At 40.2% G+C, this 24,738-nt stretch overlaps 1 protein-coding gene across 1 annotated transcript; it reads right to left on the bottom strand.

The window, feature by feature from the left end:
* Positions 1-166: 166 nt before the first annotated feature.
* On the bottom strand, positions 167-3,334 carry hmox2a (heme oxygenase 2a). The gene is made up of 7 exons (XM_004539126.4): positions 3,182-3,334; positions 2,519-2,630; positions 2,284-2,401; positions 1,726-1,893; positions 1,256-1,579; positions 1,010-1,142; positions 167-711 (listed from the first exon to the last, which is right to left on the bottom strand). The coding sequence occupies exons 2-7, from the start codon at positions 2,608-2,610 to the stop codon at positions 584-586; spliced, it is 963 nt and encodes a 320-aa protein (XP_004539183.2). The 5' UTR covers positions 2,611-2,630; positions 3,182-3,334; the 3' UTR covers positions 167-583.
* Positions 3,335-24,738: the final 21,404 nt, after the last annotated feature.

Genomic DNA, 24,738 nt, shown 5'->3' with positions numbered 1-24,738 from the left:
TCTTCCTTCATGTTTTTCATGTCACAGAACATGATTTGAAATTGATCCATACAAAGTATTGGTGAATTTTAACATAGCAGATGCAAATGTTGAAGAAACGATTTATATTAGAAAGAAAAAAATCTTTAAACATTTCAATTGACCAATAAAAAGTCAAAGAACAGAATTAGTTCACAAAATATTTTAATGTTGAGTTGCTTCAGAAGGAATTCAAACAGATTTTTCTTCCTTTGTCTTTGCACACCTTACTGTATTTATCTTTAAATGTATACAATAAAAACTCCACCATAACAAAGTGGAAACATGTTTTTAGAATCTATTGCATATTTACAGTCCTCCCTGACCAAGGTCCTCTCTTGGTTGGTTACTTTGCCTCAAGTGTTCAACTCTCATAAGAGTCCTTAACACTAAAACTGTTCAAAAACATTTTAATAACATAACAGAAGAGTATGCATTTAATATTTCTACATCCATAAAGTCGCTTAACTCAAAGTGCATGCATCATAAAATAGCTTTTCAAACAACTGCATCACTGCAAAAGCTCTTTCACCGACATAAGCTGTTTCTGAAGTAGAAAGCTGTGTCACATAAAGTACCAGGCAGTAAACCCAGCCAGGGCGGCCATCCAGGCAGCCAGAACCACCTGGCAGGGCGGATGTCTGAGAAGTGTCATGGCTAACTGGCACGCATGCGTAGGATTTCCACTAACAGCTGTTCAGAGGAGACATGAAGATGAGAACACAGAAAAAAGGAGGGAAAAAAACAGGATAATTGAATTAGGTACTTCATGTAACTTTGTAGCTATGAATGGTCTGACACTTTGCACTCAGACATCCCACAGTTAAAAGGATCCCTTTTAACTGAAGTCCATGATGACACTGTCCAATCTTTTAAAGGCAAGTCTATAAACTATTATCAAACTGAGCACCAAATTTTTAACTTTCTATCTGCAGAATGAAATGCAAGAAACAAAATTTCATAAATACAGTAAAGGGGATGCATTTCTTACCCATTTTAGCTGCATAATATGGACACTTGTTGATATCTCCACCCTCCATCATCTCTGCATGACTGTGTCCAAACCCTGCATCTTGGACCTCCTCTTTGATAGTCTTTCCAAGCTCTTCAAGTTCTGTGAATACCTTTTTGTAAATAATAAAATTAAATATTTATTAACTTTAAATTTATCTTTCAAACAATGCACCTTTTTGCAAATTGCTGTACATTGTATAATTCCTATAAGCAGTTTCCTCACCATCATGTTGAAGCCAAAAGCCTGATTAGATTCTTCCACAATCCTGTCTTTGGTCTCAGCGTCCAGTTCCAGCTCATTCATCCTGCTTCGGTAAAGCTGCTTGAAGCCTTTGTGACTGTGGATTCCCTCAAACTGGTAGAAATTGAGACCTTCTCCTGTTGAGGGGAGCTTTAAAGCCCTCTGTGCCACTTTCTTAAGGATCTGTCCACCTGAGAGATCACCCATGTAGCGGGTGTAGGAGTGGGCCACTAACAACACTGGGTCCTTCTCCCCCACCTCATGGATGCGGTCCACATAAGGCTTGGTGCCTGCAGAGAGGCTAATCTGAAGAGAGAGAACAACTGTGAAAGTCCAGTTGATTAAATACAGCTTTTGGGATGATGATACCTGTATAATCATAACTTAAGTGCCAGAAAAGACCAGCATTCTCTGGGACTGACATATTTATCCTCCATATGCTTCCTACTGACCTGGTTTTCCCAGTCTTCTCCATAGAAATACTCAAGGTCCTGGGCCAGGGCCTCACGCCGGTGCAGCTCTACGGGGAAATAGATTGGAGCGATATGATGATGGTCTTTGTTCTTCTCAATCTCCTCCTCCATAGCCGAGTAGACAAAATATAGAGCTGCTGTGCCTCTCTGACAGCAGAGGGAGGAAAGAGGGGAGAATAAGTGGGTCAGAGTCAGACATAAAGTGTTTCATCTAGCAGAAACTGTTAGACATAATATACAGTTAAATGGTGAAATATGATTTTATTTGATAAACTGATGTTCCAGACAGCTCACATTTTGCCAGTTTCTTTGGCAGCATTTTTCTGATCATGCCTTAGAACCAAGGCAAAGCATAGATCGAGACTTTATCACACTGACAACACCAAATGTAGGCCTATGTCTCTAAGCACTTTCAATATACAGGGTCAAACTGAAGACCTTTGTGTGACGCTCTCCTGTGTGCAGTAGTTCATTACTTTCACTGGTTCACAACTTTAGCTGCCTTAATTCTTGCCTTTATATAGTGAAAAATCAAACCTTAAACAGCTCTCTTTTAATGCGTCCCCTGAGGAAATCTTTTACAAACTGGCAGTTCTCTGCTCTGTCGTGGGCCTCCTTGGTCCCCTCGGCCAACAGCTCAGACAGGTCTGTTGGACTTGGTGAAGCAGAAACGGACAGGAAGGGCAACACAAAAGAACACTTAGCCGTTTATCTGAATGACAAAATAGCAGCAAAGATAAATTGCTGCTTATTTACTTTGTTTTCTTCATACCTGAGAACTTCATCATCATTGTCATCGTCCAAAGCAATCATTGCCCTTCCTTTTTTGGCACTGTTGGGCTCTGGTGGGAATTCGTTTTCCATTATACTGGTTATATTTTGCCCTTAATAAGAAAAGGCAGATATTTAAAGAAAAATGTACAGGAAAAACAAATACGAGCAGGAAATAAAAGAAAAGATTTAAATCATCAAAATAAACAACTTGTCACCAGTTAAAATTATTTATTTAAAGTAAAAAATATATATGCTTGTGTAGCCTAATACGGTTACGGTTAAACAGCCTGTTTACAAGGTTACAATATCACTTTCTAACGTGACAGCAAAAGCAGTTTGTGTCCTTTAATGCACCACATTTCCCTGTTAGCTGATCAAGCGCCAGGTGAAGGAATTACTGTGTTATCCCTTTAACGCATCTTCTTAAAAACCTTAGTTTTGGGAGAAATATTTCACAGACAGAGGCCGATAGCCACAGCTGACATCTGAAGGGAACAGTTACAAAACTGACGCTGCACGTACGTGTGTTTCGTAAGTAGCTACCGTTATAGTTACACTGTGCTGCTCACACGTTAAAGACCCGCTCTGTGTGTGTGAACACAAACACAAACAGCGTGTTATTACAATGTTTTAGGGATACGACAATGAAAAGCTAACTCACCTTGTCACAACACCGCCTGCACTGCTCGTCCCCAAACAGCAGGATTCAACGTTCACGGGGCACGCGTGACAACAAACCAATCGGTGGGTTCCCTTTAGTTGAGGTGCATTCTGATTGGTTAAGTCCTCAGCTTATACACCAATCAAAGGTTCGTTTGTTGTTTTGATACTCTTGATTGGTATTTATCCTTATTGATGTACAACGGCTTAAATTTAGTCACGTATTAGTCACGTATTTCGGTTATTTGTTTGTTTAGCTCCTGTGGGTTGTGGTTTAATTGAAGATAGGTGTATATGATGGCACTTACACTCCAGCCTACTTATACACTGTTCAAAAATGCATACAGTCAATTAAACCTCTGTGATACTCATCTGGTCAGCTAAATAGCAGACTAGCAGTTTCAGCTGCTTTGGTGTTAATGAAATTCAAAGCAGATGCATTAGAGCAGCAACAAACAGACAATGCCCAAAACAGGAATGGTTTGACAAGTGGAGGTCACTGACATTTTTTTTCTTTACCGTCTTCATCTGTAACTACTGGTAGCATAAGGCGATACTTGGAATTGCAAAGGTTGCACAGGTAGTCCAACTCCTCCAGGATGACACATTAATATGACACGTTCCAGAAGGTTCGCTGTGTCTTCCAGTGCAGTCTCAAGAGCCTGAGCCTGATTGGAATTTGCCATAGAATAGTGGGATTGTTAGATCCACCACTGGCACCACTGTGCTTTTCACAGATGACAGCAGGTACACCCTGAGCACCTGTGAAAGATGTGAAAGCATCTGGACAAGCTGTGGAGAACGTCATCTGCCTCGAGGCAGATGATCCATCGTCTTGTAAATCTTCCTTGTCACATATCAGCCCTGACATTTATTTCCACTCAAACCACCGTGGTTGCACTCTCCTCCTTACTTGTGGACAAGTAATCCCACTCCCACCTTGAACCCATTTCTCAGTCCTACCACACACCTCATTAGTGTCTTGTTGTTCTCTTACATGGCCTGCACCACCCTCAAATATGTCTCTGCCACTCCTGACTTTGTCATACAGTACCACAATCCCTCCTTTGTCACAATATCTTTGATATCTAGATTTGTAGTGAAACTCCTGACTTGGAGCAAACTCCTGTACTTCCCCATCAACACTCTTAAACAAACATCACATCTGTTGTGTTCTTTGCAAGCCTCTGTTATCAGCAAAGTCCTTAACAACTTTATCCCTTTGTAATTCCTACAGCACATCACCCTTGTTCTTGAAAATCAGCACCACACTTCACTCCATTATAAAGCCAGCTGCCCTCTCTCCTAGACATCTCCCATACCTCTATAGTTCTGTCATCTGTACCAACAAGTTTTCCTCTCTTCATCCTCATAGCTCTTCTTAGCTGCCCTCATTTCCTCCGTGGTAATTCTCTGTACTTCCAGATTCCAGACTCCAGCTGTCCTCCATCCATCCCCCTCTCTTTCTTTTTCTTTGTTAATACAGAACACACAAAGAACACCTGTTCAATCAGTAAAATCAATTTCATCTTCATATGGCGACAAATTGAAGCAGTTTCCACATCTCCTTTATTAAACTATATTAACAGCGATGTTTGAATGTATAAATTTGAAGTTTCAGAGCTGCAATGTGCAGCAATCTCCTTAAAATAAACAACAGCATTGAGAATAACATAATTTGAATTAAACTGTTTATTTTACCCCTCGGTAAATCCAAAGATTAAGTATTTTAGGCAGCATTAATCTTTTTCTGCCCCAATGAAAAAAAAAATGCAACAGAAAGTCTTTCTTAACAGAGAAAGTTCATAACGGTGATACCGTATCTCCAACTGGACTTCGAAGTTTTGTCGAGCCAGTTTAGGCAAAGAAAACCTGGCTGTGCAAAGGTTCCTTCATAGCATAACCCCTCTGCTAAGAGCACATGTAACTCCACTTACCACTAGCCTTTTGTGTAGTGTAGTGTATTGTCTACACCGCCAGGTGTCACTAGACTCCATGTGACGCCTCTCTGGTGTTCCCGGAAATGAATTAAGCAGCTCTGTACTGATAGAACAGCTCGGTGTGATCTTTTAATCAAGTTGTGTTCTTTTGAAATGAATCAATTAAGATTAAGATTCACTTTAGAAGAACATGATTTAAAATAAATGTCCTATTGTCTCTGGGCGGCTAATCAAGAAAAAACTAGAGAATGCCAAAAGACGCTCCTAAAACAGCACAATATGTCGAAATCCATCAGTGAAAAACTATGAATGTAAACACTATAATTCAATTTAGTATATCTAACCCCAGTGTTAGTTTTATGCTTTATACTATTTAATATTCTATTTACTTATTTTATTGCTTCTTCAGGATTTGAGAGATGCAAAGTCATAAACACATCTCTTGCATCACCCGACATTCCATGGGAAATGTATTGTTAACATGCTTTTGTCATATTCCTCTTCTGGCTGGGTTAATTTGCTGTTTTGATAATCTCTACATGTGTCTAAGATGGGAACTACCTTTTGTGGTTGCAGTCACACCCTGGATAAAGAACACCCTCAGTTCACCTATGGGCTCCCAGAAGAACACTTGAGAACATGAACAAAGGAACAAAGGTATACTCGATTGGAATTTTTTCCTTTGCAAAAACCTCAGGGTATTGAAAAGGATTCTGGCAGCTCGAAGCGCTTGTTTCATGTTTTGAAGCAGGCCCCGGAGCTCCACTCGATTGTAGGAAAGCCCCACTTGTACTTGTTGCTGTCCTGATCCGAAGCGTCCAACTGCAGACCCACCTCTGTTTGTTTGGTCATTGTTAACACTCTGAGACGAGCTTCCTATGATCAACAATATTACACTGACCTCGACTCCATTGCCTCCCAAGTGATTTTGTTGTTAGATTGAATACAATTTCCTGTGTTTATGAATATTTTGGCTGCTTTTCTCTGATTCGTTAGTCATTAACAATATATAGGAAGGCATGCACAGCTTTTTTGAACTGATGTGTAATACGCCTGAGTATGCCAAATGGGGCTTGTGTTGTGCCAGGCAGGCATTTACCACAGTGCAACCTGGATACTATCGTGTTTGTACAACTCCCTGTAGGTGCTAAACTAAGCCCATCGCTCCCTGGGGTTTGCATGACTCTACTATGATGAACTTCCAGCCACGCCAAGACCCCGTAGTCACACGTGTGTCATGCGGGTAGTGCGTGCCCCTATATTGTTTACCACATTCCAGATTGTTTTTGGCATAACATTTTGGATCTTTATTACACAAAAGGGAAACCTTCCTGTCTCTGAAGGATTTCCTCTTATTTTGAATAATGAAAAGACTCAAGCTAAAATAATCCAGAGCTGGATTCATTTTGGCTTGAATCACATTTTAGATGTTGTTTATTTCAAATACTGTTTGGGGATAACAACAACAACAGTCCCTTGACATTTTCTGACTAACACAAACTGGCATTCCTTCCTGCTGTTGTGACATTCCTCTAAATACAATTCTGTGCAAATGTCTTGAGTAACCCCTCAACCTTTATATTTCGCTAGGAAAACTGGAAATAGGTGCAATGCTTTATTGGATTATATATTCAACCATGCATGGAAACACAGTATATAAGGCAAAACCAGAAAGTCAGTATTTGGTTAGACCAACTATTCTTCACTAAAGTCTTAACTCTATCAGGTAGCTTTCTTGTGATTTCTTGAAGTAGTCTTCAGAAATAGTTCTCCAAGTTTCTTGAAGGACATTTTAGCTCTTCTTTGAATATTTCTATTGCACCCTTCTACGTCAATACGATTCATGACTGGCCAATCCATGACTGATGGTGTTTCATTGTCTGTTTTTCTATCCAGGTATGTTTTTACTGGCAGTGTGTTTGGGGTTATTGTCAGGCTGAAAAATGAAGCTTTTGCCAGCCTCACTTTTTCCAAACCGTAACATATGGTGGATCAAAATCTGACGGTCCTTTTCTGTGTTCATAGTTCCATCAACTCTAACAAGATCCTGAAAGCCACTGGCTGAAATTCAGCCCCAAACCATGACAGAGGCATATATCCAGTCTCCTCTGTACATATTTATACTTGAACCAAAGATTTTACATTCATCTCTCCATCAGACCTGTTGCAACTTTCAGGCTAGATTTATGTAAATTGGTATACCTCAGCCCCTTCCCCTTGTTTCCCTTCTTCTTGATGCAAACCGCTGGGAATATTTCTGATGAAGCTTCAGTGAACAGTAGAATAATCAACTGAAGGACGAGATGCATCTCTCAAGTCCTGTGTCAGGTCTTTTCTGGATTTCCCCCCCATACTTCTTAAGGTAAGGACTTTCAGATACTGTTCATCTGCTGTAGATACCTTTGGCCAATTGCTCTTTGTATTTTTGGACTCTTGCTGCTGCAAAAATACTGTTTTATGTCTATCAAACTGTGTTATTTTTGTTTTTTCATCAATTCGACTAAAGAAATGGGAGCTAATTATGTTTGTTCCCTAAAAAGCATTACTCTGAAAATGGTCAGGTACAGGTGCTACTACTGCACATTCACCCAATGTATATACTATATATATATATAATGTTCTTCCTCTACCCCCCCCCCCCCCCCCCCCCCCCCCATTTTTGCTCATGTCAAGGAGCGTGTCAGGTTACATTTCACTGTGTGTTATACTTGTATAACTACGCATGTGACAAATGAAGAACCTTGAACCTTGAACCTTGAAGGTACAAGCACTGGACTGAAAATCGGTAAAAAAGCAGCCAAAGAAAAATGTCCAGAAACACTCGATAACTATTGCTCAAGATCACTTTAAAATTACAACAAAATCTGGCTCCTTGGAAGGAAAATATAAAGAAACAAAGGGAATCAAGTCTTTTGCACAGTACTGTACTTTTTAAATTTTGCACAACATTCATGTTGAAAAGCACTGCACTGATATTTTTGCCAGATGCTTTTAAGTATGTAGTTCCTCATTTTGGGAAATACACCTATTTGCTTTCTGACCAACAGTCGGATAAAGTCTCAGGTCTGTTTATTATGGAGAGCTCAAAGTGATTAGCTCAGAAAAACATGGTATGGTTTGTCTGTTTAGTCCTTTTTTAACAAATACTTTCTTGGGTTTCTTCATTAGTGTGAGTTGACCAGTCAAAACATATTTGCTGAAATATTTTTTCATGAATGTACCATCCTTGGCCAGAAAACTAGTTAGTAAAATAATTAAATTTAATTTACAAGTAATGAAACATTTGCATGGCCTTAACCAAATACCTTAATCTTACCATTAGAAAGGAAATAAAACCACTCCACCTTGTTTTTAGCACATTTCCAACTAGCAAACAGTAACTGCCATTCAAAGTGCATTCCTGGCCTCCCTGCAATGGCCTATTAAGAAACATTTTGCGCTCACACTTAGACAGGTTAAGTTTATATTTGAGAAGCCTACACAAATACGAAAGTGACGCACACGTCTAACTAGATTTGTTGCCTTAGATTTATTTTCTCCCCGTGTGAACGACACAGCAACAGATCAGCTTCACTGCTTGGTTTCTGGGGTGAGAGCCCAAACGTTGGCACCATAAATCCTGGTTACTGTGGTGGCCAGCAGAGAGTGTGTTTAACCTGAGATCAAGTTTATAATTAGAAACATACATCCCTCTGTTTGGCTGCAGGAAACAGCCCAGGCCTCCATATGTGCGTGAGGCTGTGGGCTAACAAAGAGAGGAAAGTGTACACATGGGGCAAGCATGCAATGTGATCACAGTCTGGTATTTAAGTGCTGTGATCACCTCATTAGAATGTGCAGGTGGATGAGAGGGCAGGATGGAGAAAGCCTATGAGACAAGGGAAGCAAACAGTCATTCTTCTACTGTATGTTTCAAATAGTCATCAATGAACTGTGAGGTTATGCTACAGACAAAGCTCTGCAGCTTGACTCACATAATAGTAGTAGTCATAAAACAAAGGCTGCACTGTTGCACATCTGTGAGTTTAGTGCAGGAGAAGAACAGATGATACCCCACCCCCCCAAGAAAAAAGAAAAGAACTGAATGAGAGTTTAGATGTGCCTCTATAATCACAACAGAAGCATTTTTTTAATAACCCACAAAGAATCTTGCTCTGCAAATCTGGGATATTTGCCTTTTTTTAGCCTCCTAGATTTACTGATCCTGTGTACATCCTAGTCCACCATGTCGCCAAGGAAATCTAAAGCATATGGTGATGACCTTAAGTCTGATTAGAAACATTATATATTAGTGATGGAAATCCCATTTTGTAATTGAAAACAGTTACATTTGGTTGAAAGCCACAAAAAACAGGAGATCCAACTGATCCCTGCTAACAAGAGGTACATCCAGGGCTTTCTGATATCATATCATATCAGCCCTGTGCAAACTGAATCTACTGCTTGTATTCAGTTTGCAAACATTTGTCTATGTTATTAGGAAATCAAAAGTAAACGCAGATATATTAGGATTCAGTATATATTATTTAACATTAACATTTTCTAAACATGACATTATATAAATATATATTCAACCAGTGGCAAATAAAAGAATCAACAGGAAAGAAAGGGAAAAAAGGCAAAGTAAGAGGAGACATTCTCTGCACAGCCTCTGTTGTACTGGCAAGCTAACTGACAGGCTTTGTGCCATCTTCTCTTTTATCAGTTCTTTTTACGAAGCCTTGAGTGTCACCACCCTGCCAATGCAGACCAAAGCCAGACAAAGGACTTGCTGGAGGGATGTGTATGAAAACAAAAAAGTTACAGATTCTCTGGTTCACTCCATGTTTTTTCCAGTAATAGTCAAATGGATGTGTTGTTGGGTAACACAGGGTGAAGCTGGGGGAATATGACAATAGACAATGGGTAATACGCATCACAACACCTATTGTGTACTCGGGTAAAATGTCTCCTAGTTTAATTCGTGGAGTCCAAATATTTCCCACTTTGAGCTGGACCCAAAATTGTTTTTCTTTCTTTTCTGATAACATGGCAGCATTCTTTCACCAGGGAATTCACAACAAAAATGTTCTATTTCTGTGTGTGAATCTTCAGACAGTACCAGAGGTAAAAATGAATTTCTTTTAAGGATAAATTGAAAATGTGCAGAGATGGAGACTCTTTATTCTGCATGTAGTATTCCCAAATGGCATTGGATTGGCTATATGCTCCAGCTGTCCTTATAAGGTTAATTAGGTACTCACAATGCATATGGTACAAGACCTGCACGAAACACTGCACCACCCTGCAGGAAGCCCAGCAGAGTTCGTGGGTTAAATGTACATCATTAACTGTTAACAGCCATTAGGCGCTTGGGTCGGCGGTTCCCTTCTTTGGGCTGAATCTTTTCTATACACTTTCCCTCCCTCAAAAAACACATTGAAGCCAACTTGCAGGCCCCGTTCTCACACCCGACCTACAGAGAAAAGAATTGTGGGTCACGCTGTACATTTGAATTCTTTGAAAGCAATGCCTCACCCAGTGGGGGGTTCCTGCTGAAAAGAGGAGAGCGACTCAAGCTCGGCCTCAGAGACTAATACAGGATGGAGGGAGGAAGACTACTCTGCTCCCAACATTACGTCCCCAGTGTTCCCAGTGCCAGTTCCAGTCTTAGTTTTGCATTCCTGAATTCTGATGGGGACTAAGAGCCTAAATCCACATTAGGAAGGTGTCACACGGGCATAAAGATGACCGATTTGGTTGATTAACTCTGTTTACCTTGGCAGCACATGTCAGACTGACAGTCTCCACTTCAGAGCTAAGCGGGATTTCCTCAAGGTCAATCTCATCAATAATGAACAATGCCATATTACTGGATGAGGAAAGGAGGTAGCAGGAGGGTGTGAGGGTGGGGTGAGGTGGGGTGTCGAGTGCCCTTTGGGTGCTGAGTGATGTAATCTGGTCACTTATTGTAGCGTTGCCACTCGTGGCTTCAATTACTTACATTGAATACAGCACAATGTGCAAGAGAGGAAGTCCGGGTTTTGGTGTATATCAATGGTTGGCAGGTTTATAGCTTAAGTACTGTTATCAGCAGCTCCATTGTGTAGACTGTAGTTTATGAGATGAAGCATAGAGTATTGATATATATACACAGAAAGAATAGAATGGGAATTATTATAGATGTAGATATAGGCAATAAAGAACTTAGCATGCAAATGATGCAAAAAAAACATGTATCATGCATTTTAAGCAGAAGGCTGCTGTAAGTAACCCCAAAAATGTCCACGCTGCATAAAGGGTGGCTGTCCCTTTTCATAAGTTTGAAGAACTTTTAGTGGCATTAGTAATTTGTTTGAATGAATTCAAACATAATGCATATAGAGAATAAAAAATGTATTAAATCTCAGTGTCATTGACCTTTTTATTGGGTTCTGGCAAGAGTCCTGGATCCTTGGTTTACATGCGTGTGCATAAGAGTAAACATTCAGATGAGGTTGTTGTACAGTTGCATTGCTCATTTTAGTTCTGTTGAGTGCACTGCACTTGCGTGGCATGCAAAAAAATGAGAGTCCTCAGAAAAGTAAACAGATGGCAAACAGCATTAACTTTATCTCCAAAAGTTGATTCTGTTCATCCGGACGCAGCATTTTCAGTGGGAGAAATGTTTCGTCACTCATCAAAGTGACTTCTTCAGTCTCAGCTGACTGCAGGTTTCCCCAATCTTATAAACAGTACATTTGTATAATGACTGAAGCTAGTCCACTGAAGGAACAATGGGCTGGGAGGTCAGTTCCTTGATCATTAATACACAAATTCTCACGATCATTGATCAAAGCCCACTGATCAAAGGCCATGAGTACCATTCACAGCGAGTTGGGGAATGCCTGCAATCACAACATTGTAAGATGGTGAAAGATGCACCCTTGGTCCCCTCCTCGATTCAGGGATGGTCTTTCCCTTTTCACGTAAATGGCCTCCTTGACTCCGCGCTCAAACCAGCGTTCCTCCCTGTCCAGGATGTGTACATCCTCATCATTGAAAGAGTGTCCACTGGCCTGTAGGTGTAAATAGACTGCAGAGTCCTGGCCTGACGAGGTAGCTCTTCTGTGTTGTGCCAGAGGTTGTTTGGTTTCCCCGATGTATAAATCCTGGCAATCCTCATGGCACTTCTCCCGTAACTTTACTTTTATACCATATTATTGTGCACTTTCTCTTGGCTTCACTCATTCTGAAGATTCATAACAGAACCTAGCTCATTAAATTGGCTCATCCATTTTTAAAATATTCATTCTATGGCAAATTGACACTTTTATGACTCATTCTGGTGCAATATCGTGTTAAATTCATTTGTTGAAAAAAAATGCATTAAAATATTTGCTCAGCCTTGCTGTAGTGTGTGGCTTTCATGTTAAAACATTTGGTGCACTTTCCTGTAATCAGTGGATTGTTTTTATGCAACATCCTCTCATAGTGTCCTCTACCTACACCTCGGCTTATCTCGATCACCCACCTCTGTCGCACCAACCCTCTGCATGTCCAAATTTACTGCATCCATTGACCTCCTTTGTGGTCTTCCACTTTTGTCTGGTTGCTCTATATTCAGTATCATTTGTCCAGCGTGTCCGCTGCACGTCCTCTGCACATGTCCAAACCATCCCAGCCTTGTTTCTCTAACTTTGTCCCCAAACCGCTCAACATGAGTTGTCCCTCCATTGTACTCATTTCTAACCCTGTCCATTATGGCCATTCCCAATGAAAAGCTTAACATCTTCACCTCCACCACAGCCTCCTATGTTTTTGTCCGTTCCACTGTTTCAAATTCACACATCATAGCAGGTCTTGTAAACCTCCCCTTTCACTCGTCCTGCTATCCTTCTGTCACTCATCACCCTGCATTCTCTTCTTCACCTCTCTTGTGCGCTATCCTTTACTTTGGATGGTTGACTCTTAAGTTTTTAAACTCTTTTTTTTTTCACCGCCTGTGCTTCTCGCAGCTTCAACTTTTCAGTCACACATAGACTCTGTCTTGCTCCCTTTGAGAGTCCAAGACATTGGCATCGTTTTTCTGCAGCAGAATCATATCAATGCCTTTTTCTGTAAAAGTCTATTAGAGCTGACCTTTTGAGAAAAAGAAGAAGAAGAAGAAAATTTTGTGTTTTTAAGTGACCAGGAAACCGATTCTGACCGGAATGCAAATGTTCACTGTCAGATGATGGATGATGAGCCACTGTTTACGAATGAAGTTTGTACACAAGCTCACTGAGGAAGATCTTTCCTCTTGTGTTAAGCGTCGATCTCTTCTATATATTCGTGTCTTACGTATTGCTGTGCTGTCAGATTCACTTCATTCACATTTTCCTGGTCTAATACCTGTCTGACTTCTGGGGGTCACCCTTCTTTTCAGGCTGTCTGTTGTACAACTCTCCTCCTTTCCACCTCTACTACATCCAGGTTGTCCAGGCAGGTCCCCTCAGTTATGTCACAATCTGAAAGCAGGGACCCAAGCGCAGAACAGGTTGACGTCTCAGAGCACCATTTATTTACACACCAGTGTGATAATATATACAGTGACGGGGAAAAATCCAGGGTTCCAAGGGATTAGGGGAAGGCTCTCTCTCTCATGCTCGCTCACGTCCTCACATCCAACTCACACACTTTCGTACAGCTGGGAGGTCACAGGTTCGGGAAGGTAAACTGGAACAAGAAAGGGAAAAATCACTCACAAGTCATGAAGGCAGGGCGTAAAGGTACAAGACCACGGGAGCTGGGAAGAGAGACTAACGTTAGTAGCACAATCATCCAGCGATGAGAAGATCTGTGGCCCAGCCTCAAATAGTAGTCGGGAAATCAGCTGACCGCCAACAGGTGTGTGAGCCAAGGGCGGGAGCCAGCAGTGAGCTCTGCCCAGGCAGAGAGGTAGGGGAGAGAGAGAGAAAAAGCAAAAACACAAGTGTAGCCTTGTGAGGCCGGCTGGGCAGGCACGGGGACCATGACAAGTTACCTCCTACCTCTATGATTTTACATTTTTTAAATGTTCCATTTTCTTTTTTCACTACTGAAATAAAGATCTGTCTCATTGTCCGGCATGAATCTGTCTTTTAGCTTTAGCTTGAGTTCAGTTTCAGTGCATGCACTTTTGTACACTGCACTTACTGTTAGTCATGTGACACGCACAGAGAGAAATCTAAATCTCTGCCAGAAAATCATTCCTCAAAAGCATGTTAGCTTTCCCAGAACCTACTCTTAATGACACAGCGCAGCTGAAAGGACCAAATGGAAAAATTTAATCCTTCTCATTATTTTGTTTAAGACAACAACTAAACTTTTAGTCCCTTTCCTCTTAAACTCAAGAGAAGGTGCTGACAAATGAGCCATGGCTTCAGGAACGAAGACTATCAAGGTGATACAGAGATGATTAATTTAGGGCTCCAACATGGCTTCATAATGTTGCATGTGTGATTAATTAGTCTCAGGGTGGGGTGCTATTTAGATCTCTGGGTTAAGAAGGCTCCCCATGTGCTGTGAGGCTAATGCAATGGTCAGGATTTGAATCCACATTTAGGTGTAATTTCATAACATATTTCATAGGTATAAAATCATTCTAATGCCTACATGCACCTCATATATAGCTGAGAAAATGTTTACTATTTTCTGTATAGTGTAATAACAGGATATTATTAGATTCTAATGGAAACTTAAATTTTTATTATTTCCTTAGAATCAATAATGCCTTTTATTATTATGGTTCAGAGGAAAATTCACAGTTATTAATAAGCGAACTTCAACTGCAGTGTTTTATGATGAACTGAATATTTTACTTTGTCTAAGTCGAGAAAAAAGTTGTGTGGAGTGGATTTATTTTCAGGGGATCAGATAAAATCTTTTAGTTCAAATTCTTGGGCCATTTCAAGAATGCCCACGCCCTTATTTAACTATCAGCTGGAGGCTGTTATCGTTATTTCTACTATGAACTGATTTAATGGGCTGGTATTTCCATGTGCCACCATATAAACACACACATCTGTGTGAGGCCCACACACACACAGACACTCAACTTTTAGCTAAGAATGGACTAATGGAAACAAGACAAAATTGAGGAAATTGAGGAAATGGCTGATATTATGTCCGACTTCCTCAATAATTAGTTCTACGTTTGTGTGTGTAATAAAGATTTTGGGAGGAAAGTCCTTTGCTGCAAACAAGTTAGCTTAGAAGTCACGTTAGGTGTGTTCTAATGGTCAGGTAGTTATCTGTAGGTAAGAAGCGGGCATAAACACAGCTTGGATATTTGTCCTCACAGTAACTCTACAGACCTAATTATGATTCATATACTTGATAAACAGTATTTAACTTTGACATATTCCAATAAGATGTTATGAATACTCCTTATTACTTTATATGGGGAAACATTAGAACATTGGTGTGTTAACAGCCTAATCCAGTAGTATTTAGGTCAAATCATCTCTGATGGATGTGTTTGTCTCATTTGTGAATTGAGCTTCTGAATTCTTCCGCAAGGTACATAAGCTCAAAAGAAAAAAGACCATCATTGTGTCCTAAAATATCCCTGTGCTATTCCCTACGACTCTGTGGCGCTCGGAGCGTCTCCCTTAGGGACCACTGGCTAATAACAGCATACAATCAACAAGTGCATCACTTTTTTGTCATATTAGGGCATATCAAGAAAAGCCGAGAGAGACGAAGCGAGCCAGAGACAGTTCCTCCCCCAGATTCTCAGGCCTCGGCAGGTCTGTCTCAGTGGCAGAATGGACGGTTCCTGTGTTTGTGCCTGTTCCTGTCTCCCGCTGTCACTGTGAGGCGCGTCGCCATTGTTTCCGCAGCGAGCGCCGGAGGTCAGGGCTGCTCCCTCTCTCGCTCAGGCTCTTTCTCGCTCGACCTTGCGGCCCGGCTCGGAGAGCCGGGAGAGAGCAGGAGGCCAGGCTCCAAACAAAGCTGGTCACACCTAAATGAACTGGAGATACAGTTGGAGAATGGGCTGCTGAGCTCAAGTGTTGCTTCTAATCGTGCATGTAGTACACACACAGTAACAAACACTGCTCACTCACACATTTACACGTCCACCTTTTGTTGTGCAGCAGGGGGATTCCAGGTTTCTTGTAAACACTGCGCAGGTAAACAGACTCCCTGTCTGGCACATTGAGATTAGAAGTGGGTGGGGTTTTTTCTACTGTATTATTCTGGGCTGAACTCACAATGCACTTCACCTGATTTTATTGAACTCCGTACCACTCGGGTCACTTTTTTGCTTTTCTGTTTTCCGATTCGTTCTACTACTTTTCTTAACCACTGACTGGCTTCTTTTTCTATACACTGCTCTGTATCATATTTAATACCCAGACTTTTGGAACATGTCTGGAACATCTGCATTCTTTAAATGACAGCAGATCTCATGCATTAACAGCACTGTGCTGCACTAGTGTTACAATCATCTCGTGTCCCTCTTTACAATGATGTAGCTGCCGAGTCCAAATTACACCAGAGCTCGACAGACCAAAGTTTATTATCTTTTTGCTCTGCATTCAGCTGTTTTCATCATCTATGAAATGTCAGCTGCACTATCATTGTAATCTGCAGATCATTACACAATAGAAATATATGAAGCCTGACAAGAATTATATCTGGGCAAAATCCAGCACTGATTTTTCAATAAATATGGACCTGACTGAGCGGCTGTGTCTTGGCACATCTGTAGGACTCAAAAATGCATGTTTATACAGTCCTCTCACCTCACAGAAAGCATAAATTGGGGGAATTTTCTCATCAAATCGCCGTATTTGTTCTGGCGCATAAATCCAATGTTTTCAGTGTGGTAGTCCGATGGGTCATGATATATTGTTTTTTAAAGAAATCATCCCGATAAGTTTGTTAATTGAGCGTTAAGGGCCTGTCATGATTGCAAAATTCATCTCTGCTGTGTGTCATTATGACAGCGGCATCACTGAGGCCTTCTGAGCTGGGATCAACTTACATAAAGTATGTCATAAATTACATTTTAAACATTTGTTTATGCAAGGAAGCTACTCTGACCACATTGTTTCAGTTTACATGCTCACATCTGGGAGCTGCCAATTTAACTGCAGTCTACGGCATTACATGTGTGGCCATGAAGCAGGCGATTACTGGCTTTTTATTGGAGAAATGGTAGAACATTACATTAATGTATTCAGTGCATAATATTTTGCTTGTTTAATCTTGCAGTGTAACACTTACATGATTGCAAAAGTTCAAGGATTTACATGCGTGATGAGCGCAGAACCCATGTGTCACTGAAAAATCACAGCAGAAATATCCCATTTAGAATATTGATATTGATCAACTGTGGGATTTACTGTATAACCAATAATATACCTTGTGGTGCTGCATGTGCAGAGGTCATAAATTTGATCTGCTCAATTTTACCTTCAATAATTGTTCCTGCAAAAGAACGTGCACTCAGCAAGCAGTCATATAATAACAGATTGTGCTCAGCTTTCATGAAAGGCTCTCGCCTCTTTAAACACGACAGCGTTCACAAAGTCAGGCCAGTAAAGAAATACGCAGTTATGTGTGAAAACCTTAACCGAACAGTAAAAACCTATGATTTTAAACCATTAAACACCTCTGGGGTGAACTGGAACAATGACTGCCAGCTTGGTCTTATCACCCGAAATCAGCGCCTCGCTAATCTCACTAATGGTGTTGCAGCTGGGGTTGAAGTTCAGCCAGGTTACAAAATCTTGTGGAAAGCCATCCCAGAGGACTTTGATGATGAATGGCCATGACTCTGAAATGTTCAATGCTTTTAAGCTGGCGTGATGTTCAGGTGTCCACAGACCTGCATCTGTGTAATGTACACAAATTATATTGTGTACCACTCACTCTTTTATCCATGTGTTTCTCCCAAAGCAAACAATGAATATAAATGTCCTTTATCTCCCTCCACATCCTCTGTGTTTTCTGTCCTGACCCTGCTTTTCTCCTGCGGAGTTATTTGCTCAGCTGGTAGCCGACGCCTTGACTTCCAAGTCCCTGGTGTATTAATAAGTTCTCCTGATTGACATGTTAACGGCTTTGTTGTTGCTACTTTTCAAATTTTATATTTTCTTTCAGCCCCTTAACACGCATAGGCTCATTTTAACTTGCCAAATAAATGCAGAAGAGTAACAAATGAAAGCAAATCCACCATAAAGTGTCTCAGTAAGGTGTTGGAGCACCACAGAACAGCTTCAGAGCACATTGGCATTGCTTCTAGTGTCTGGAGCTCTTGTTCTCAGACTAAACATTATTAGAAAGACATTTGTGCTGTCAAACAAGCTGGTCCAAAATCCTCCATAGGTGTTCAGCTGGATTATGTATGAAATTACTAAAATTTTCATACATTTAAAATCCTTCAGTGACCCTCGTTGTGTCCTGTGAGTGGGGAAGAGACTAGTTCTATTGGAAGGGAAAGGTTTCTATCACTTTTTATTAGTTTGCACTAACTACACAGCATCATATCCACTACTGTGGTGTGTCAGGAGTTCATGTTTTTCCTTTAATTTTTCACCCACCTACAGATATATCCATCCTGTCCCACAGTTAAACTAAGGTTAAATCACATAATGCTAAAGGTTTACTTCCACAGTGCCGTGTTCTTAATGTATAAATATGGTGTGTCTAAATAAACAGCCTAAGCTTCAGGGAAAATGGTCACAAAGATAATTAATAGCACTACTATAAACACTTTAGGGCATTTAGCTATTTTCTATTTTCCCTAACGGTGTAAAAAGCATCTGTGTCACATTGGCATCGACTGCAGGTAGCTGAGTCACACAGAGCATTGGCTTTGACCGCGAAATCCAACATTTTCCAGCTGAGATCAAATTCTTAACTAATGGCTAGTGCCATCTGGTCCTGATGAGGAAAAGAAACACACCGTAAGCCTTACGTAAAGCCGGTTATTTCACTATTCTCAGGTTCTGAGTTTCTCCAAAGTGTTAGTGATAGATTCCAGTCATGATAAGGTGGCTTGTTTTTACTAAGACATTAGAAATCTCCTGATCTCAAAGCAGACATGAGTACCTCATCTCAGTTTTAGGGAGAGGGATTTGCTCTTCAGTGAACAGCGCTGTGAGTGTTATTAATCTTAAAATATACAAAGATATTTTTTTACAGCTTTCGACTGTGCAAAAATGTACCAGATGCAAAGTGCCAATAAAAATTATACTGAATAAGTGACCGGTTACACCAGTTACCTTTTTTGATACCTTTGAAATGTATAACCATATGATTATAAGGACATCTATTTAATTCTGTTATACTTTTCTGTAAAAAAACAAACAAAACACAGACCAACACTATATCTGACATCAGACCTGAACTTCATTAACAGCGACTTCAGCTTAGTTAACGCTCTGCTGTCTGTCTTGAGGCTGACAGTGAACAGGACTATTGCCTGAGGTCTCACACCCTGCAGCAGTGAGGCTCGAGTGACCTCGGATCAGTCACCTTAATCAAGAAAAATCACAAATACAGCTCAGATGAATGCATGTCAAACAAATGATGGATTACTTACAAAGGCTCTCATTATAAATGAAGACAAATACACATTTCCGTAGTGCATGTGTTGTAGACTTTCAGGAGAATAATTCCCATAAAACTCCTATGAATTTAATTTCTAACAGCTTGAAATTGCTTCTTCGAGGTCCAGAATGGCCTAACAGGGACCTGAACTCTTTGCTTTTGGCAGATTTTAGTCTTTGTTTGAGTAAAGAGGTTTTGAATTATCAGCAGGGTGCAGCACTCCCATGGGACATAGGAACAAAGGCTGCTGTGTAGGGAGGCTGTTTTTGTAAACCTGACTGTTTTAGGATCGTGGAAAGAAAGTCAAGGTTGTGCTTGTGATATTTTACCATTATTTGAAGTGGATCATTTAACTGTAATAGACTGTGCTTGTCATCCTTGTGTGTTGGTACAGTAAATGTAACTCTATAGGCTTTGAATAACATGACACTAAGTGAATGGGCATTTTCTCATTTACCATTGTTCCAAAATACTTAGTAGTAATTTTGTATGTAGTCACTATGCAATGTTTGCTTTTGTCAGGGTCATATCACATCACGTAATCTAAACGAACAACACCGTAACCCTGAAACTGATTCTACCCCATTTAGTGTCTCACTTAATGCTTAAAAGGACAAGTGAAAAGCTTAAAATGCAAACGTACGACACGTGAAATGTGGTGTGAAATTTATATATAATCCCATGATATCACATTGCTCTGCCATCATTTTGGATCAATTTTGAAATTTAATAACCCTGTAGTATAAAGCTATTACTCACCCAGAAACTGTAAATACAGCTGTGTTGCTTTGAGAGAGATTTGACCGCAGTCCATGTTTTGTCTTTTGTTGAAGCCTATCCCAGTTGTCAAAGGGGAGAACTGGGGTAGATTCTAGGCTTTTTACCAGTCTGCTGCAGCATCACACAACCGTTTACCATTATATTCCCACCTACTGCAAGTTTAGACTCACTAATTAACCTAATCAATGCATTATTTTGGACTGTGGGAGGATACTGGATGACTCACACAAGTATGAGAAGGACATGCAAACTATTATACAGTTAAGCTTAATTTATACTCCTGTATGGAATCTGTTAAGAATCTGGAAATTGGAATCTGTTGACAGACTCTCTACCAAAATATTTTTAAAAAATGGTGGAAAAGTCAAATACTGAATGGGCCAAACACAGGGGCTCAGGGTTGTGTTGGAGAAGTTCCACATTAGGGGGTGAAGCCATACAGCTCAGAAGGGTTTGCTGGTATGAAATAACTATGGCTTAGATTTAATACAGATATTAAAAATCCCCTTTTAAGTAATGTATTACCATCAAAAATACACCAGATATGTCTGTGTCGGTTTCTAAGTCTGACAAAATCAGAGGGTTTGATTGTGGCCGCTCAAGACAGTGCTTTGGATGTCTACAGGAGGCATCGCAGCGGCATCCCAGAATCAACTCTTTGCTTAGCCATGTTTAAAATACTGCCATGACTGTTTATTATAGGCTGTACACAACAGGTGAGGAGGGCAGGAATTCAGACACAGCAACTTCAAATTTCAAAATAAAAGATCCTGTGCAGATTAATGATCTGTTTCTGAAATGCTCCCGGTGAGATTTGAAGCTGTGAAAAGGACAGAAATGCGTCAGATGCAAAGATGCTGCATGTCTAAACAATTCCTTCGAGAAGGTCAGAATATCAGGACAAAAGTGACTAAAAATGACTTTTAAGTTACAAGGGCTTAAAGGAAATACCTGTAACTGCTTATTATAGCTGTTGTTTACTATTAAGGGAGAAATTGCAAAATAGTTGCCAGGGAATATTTGGGCTATAAGCACCAGATTCTTTCTGAGAAAACTCAGGTTATGTCAAAATGTATTCAGCAATTATCCCATAGCTCTTACTCTATTTGCACTTCTATTTGATACTATGTAAAGCAAAGGAATATATTAAAACATCCATACTGCTGTATTTAGTAATAGAAAAATAATTTATCTTTCCTTGTCAACATTGTAATTGGCTTGAATTGGCTTCCTGGACTATTTCTTTGAAATGCCTGTGTCAAGAGCGCACATTTACTTTGGCACGGCACTATGGCATGACCTCTGTGGGTACAAAATTGAACAAATAGTCAATTAACTTGTCTTGTGTCTTTTTGTGGACTTTGGGGGCCTCATTGTCCAATTTCATTTGAATCTTTGCTTACATTGTTGGTCTTTGATTTGCCTTTCGTCTAAAGTGTTCCTTTAATTTGTCAGCCAAACACTCCCACACATGGAAACATTATTGTGCTGAGAAAAGACTTGCATGAGAAAACTACAGTTATTATCTCTATCTGATTGCTTTTTTTTTGTGTGCATAAAATTAAGTCACACAGCTGTTTTTCTTTCTTAATAATGTCCATTATGGTCACCACCAACCTTACTCTGTGTTTTCTCTCTGTTTTTCCTCTTCATCCACTTTTTAGTTATTTTCATTCCTTACTTTAATATTTAGAGCCAATTAGATTCAACAAAACAGATACCTCAAAGTCTAACTCATCTTCTCATTTTGCCTGGTTTTAGATAGCTAGCCTGTGTGTACTTTGCTGAGGCTTCTAGCTTTGTTGATTTATGAGGTCAACACCTGCAAATTACAAATATATCAAATCAAGACTAATGACTTTTTAAAACTCAGGGGCTTCTCTTTAGGGGTGACCACCCCCTTCTCAGTCAACAGATAAAATGCGGCATCAGTGACAGAAGGGTCGACAGACAGACTGAAGCCTGGGCAGACACCCAACATTTAGCTAAATTTCCTGTCAAACTAGCAGTGACATGCTTAACACATGTACTATACCAGACACAACATGAAGACATAACTGTGTAATTGGCCTGGGAATCAGCAATGGACAAAACAAGTATGACAGCTCAGCGATCTGCAGCTTGGAAGGACTGAAATAAGATTTGCATTCTTACACCTGTCTGAGGTTAGACTATCACAACAAAAGAACTTTGCCTATAGAGAGAGACAGATTGTCATCTCAAATGTTGCCTTTTTTTTTTAGCCATGTTTAGTAACAATTAATTATACTAATAAAGGTTTTAACAACGTCCCAGACTTGGATGTCCTGTGTATAGATTCCCAGTGCTTCAGCTTTATATTTGACCCGTTCCATCCAGCACTGGATTTACAATTTGATGCTTCCCAGATACCATAATTCAGTTTGTGACTGTAGCCTGGCAACACAAGCTGATAGAATCATCAGAAAAATATTTGCAATATAATCTCAATATTCTCATGGAAGTGAAGGATTTATGATTGCAATCAGATGAGTACCATACTGCCCCACAAGTCTTCTTTTAGAAAAAGACCCCCAGACCTGTCTTTGCTCACCATACACAATCACTTTTCAGTCTGATGCACTTTGTACATGTCAAAACACTTTTTCTCAAAACAAAGAATGCGTTGTTTTCATGACTGTCACAGCTGTGACCTTTCACATTTCTCATTCAGATTTCCATCTCTATTTGCTGCTCGCAACCTGCTCTGGTCCTCCCTTGAATTTATTGAAGTGCTTTTCCTGTGGTAGCGGCAGGCAACATCTGAAATGCCGTCTCTGTCTAGCCCCAGCGACGGCTTGTGATTAAAGTTATGTATCTACCAGCTGTTTACAAGTGACCATCTATTGAGGACTGCACAAGGGCTGAAGGGTTGGGGAAAACACCAGCAGTCTTTATTTTGGTTTAGTGGCCTCCTGTGGCCTTCTGAAATCCCCTTTAGGCCAACCTTACCCTGCTTGCAGAGTCCCCCCCCCCTTCATGTCTATTCAATATCTGAGAGATGGTCTGATAATTGTTCTGTTTATGTCCCGTGTTCTCTAAAAAGTACTTTGTTTTGTGCTGTATTGTTAAAAGTGCTTTATAAATACATCCAACCGCTCAGTTTACTCACGTACACAGTCGTGCTGTAAATACAAACCATACACAACACACACACTACAAATTAATTGCATGCATTCATGTATACATTAACTGGGAACTTTATGTACCCAGAAATGTTTCAAATAATCCACGTTAGAACAACCTAGGTCAAGCATTGATAGTGGTGTTGTTATTATTGCACACTGCAGTGGTATTTTACTTATAAAATGAGGGTCTCTGTGTCAAGGACCCAAAGTTACTATTGGCCTTATTATTAGGCATTTGTGAAGCTTTTTCAACCTGCATTCACTTGGATTCCAACTTTAAAAACACAAGCGAGAACTAAAAGGAATCAAAAACTGTAAAAATAATTCTGCATTGCAGACCCAGGACCATTACAAAGCCTGTGTATAGTCATTATGAGCTTTGTCTTTTTTAAAGATATAGCCCCACACGTAGGGGTACCTCAGGGAAGCCTTTCGGTGGATTCGAAGCCCCGACATTCTGATCATGGGGTGCCCGCTCTAAATACTGAGCTATTCCTGCCCTCTAGGAGAAATTTAGGATGTTGGTTGACTAAAATCAAGTGACAGGTTCCACAAATACCCTTTTCCACAGATGTGATTTTTATATAATGGAGGATTTATAAGTAATACACACAAAGCTTCAATAATCAGGAATGTTCATCAGCTTCCTCCACAGATCAACTTTGGCTTTATTTGGATGCTTATTGATGAGCATCCACAAGGCTGCACAAAAAAACCAAAACAAAACAAAAAACTCTTTTGGACAATTTTCAGTGTGATTTGATTGGGTGTCGCCTGCACTGGCATTTGGAAAGTTGAACTTTTGTCAAATCCACATTCCAAACCATCCAATTCAAAGTGAATGAGAGATGAGAGTTGAAACCTGTCACTCATGCACCCTAAGGAATCCACGCTAAGGAATTCTGTGCTTTTCCTTGGATGAGATGTGTATATTATTGTAGGGTCCTTCCCTTATAAAGTGCCTGTTGTTGTGATTTGGAGCTATATGAATAAAATAAAATTGTACTGAACTGGAAAAAAGGAAGATGAATGCTGAACATCCATCTAGCCTACCTTCAGTATCCTAATGAACTATTTTTTTCTTCACCAGGAGACATCAATCAAATCAAAAGCAGAGTAAAATGAACAGCGGTTAGGACTGAAGTTTC

Source organism: Maylandia zebra, linkage group LG6, assembly GCF_041146795.1.
Source record: "Maylandia zebra isolate NMK-2024a linkage group LG6, Mzebra_GT3a, whole genome shotgun sequence".
Lineage (NCBI taxonomy): Eukaryota > Metazoa > Chordata > Actinopteri > Cichliformes > Cichlidae > Maylandia > Maylandia zebra.
The sequence above is the reverse complement of the archived record's forward strand: the minus strand, read 5'-3'. Positions and strand labels throughout refer to the sequence as shown.

What these genes read in the sequence shown, in the direction of transcription:
- hmox2a (XM_004539126.4), bottom strand. Translation starts at nt 2,610, where the DNA reads ATGGAAAACGAATTCCCACCAGAGCCCAACAGTGCCAAAAAAGGAAGG. An exon ending in AATGATGATGAAGTTCTCAG is followed by an intron (nt 2,402 to 2,518) that starts GTATGAAGAAAA and finishes TGCTTCACCAAG; the next exon opens with TCCAACAGACCTGTCTGAGC. An exon ending in TTAAAAGAGAGCTGTTTAAG is followed by an intron (nt 1,894 to 2,283) that starts GTTTGATTTTTC and finishes CTCTGCTGTCAG; the next exon opens with AGAGGCACAGCAGCTCTATA.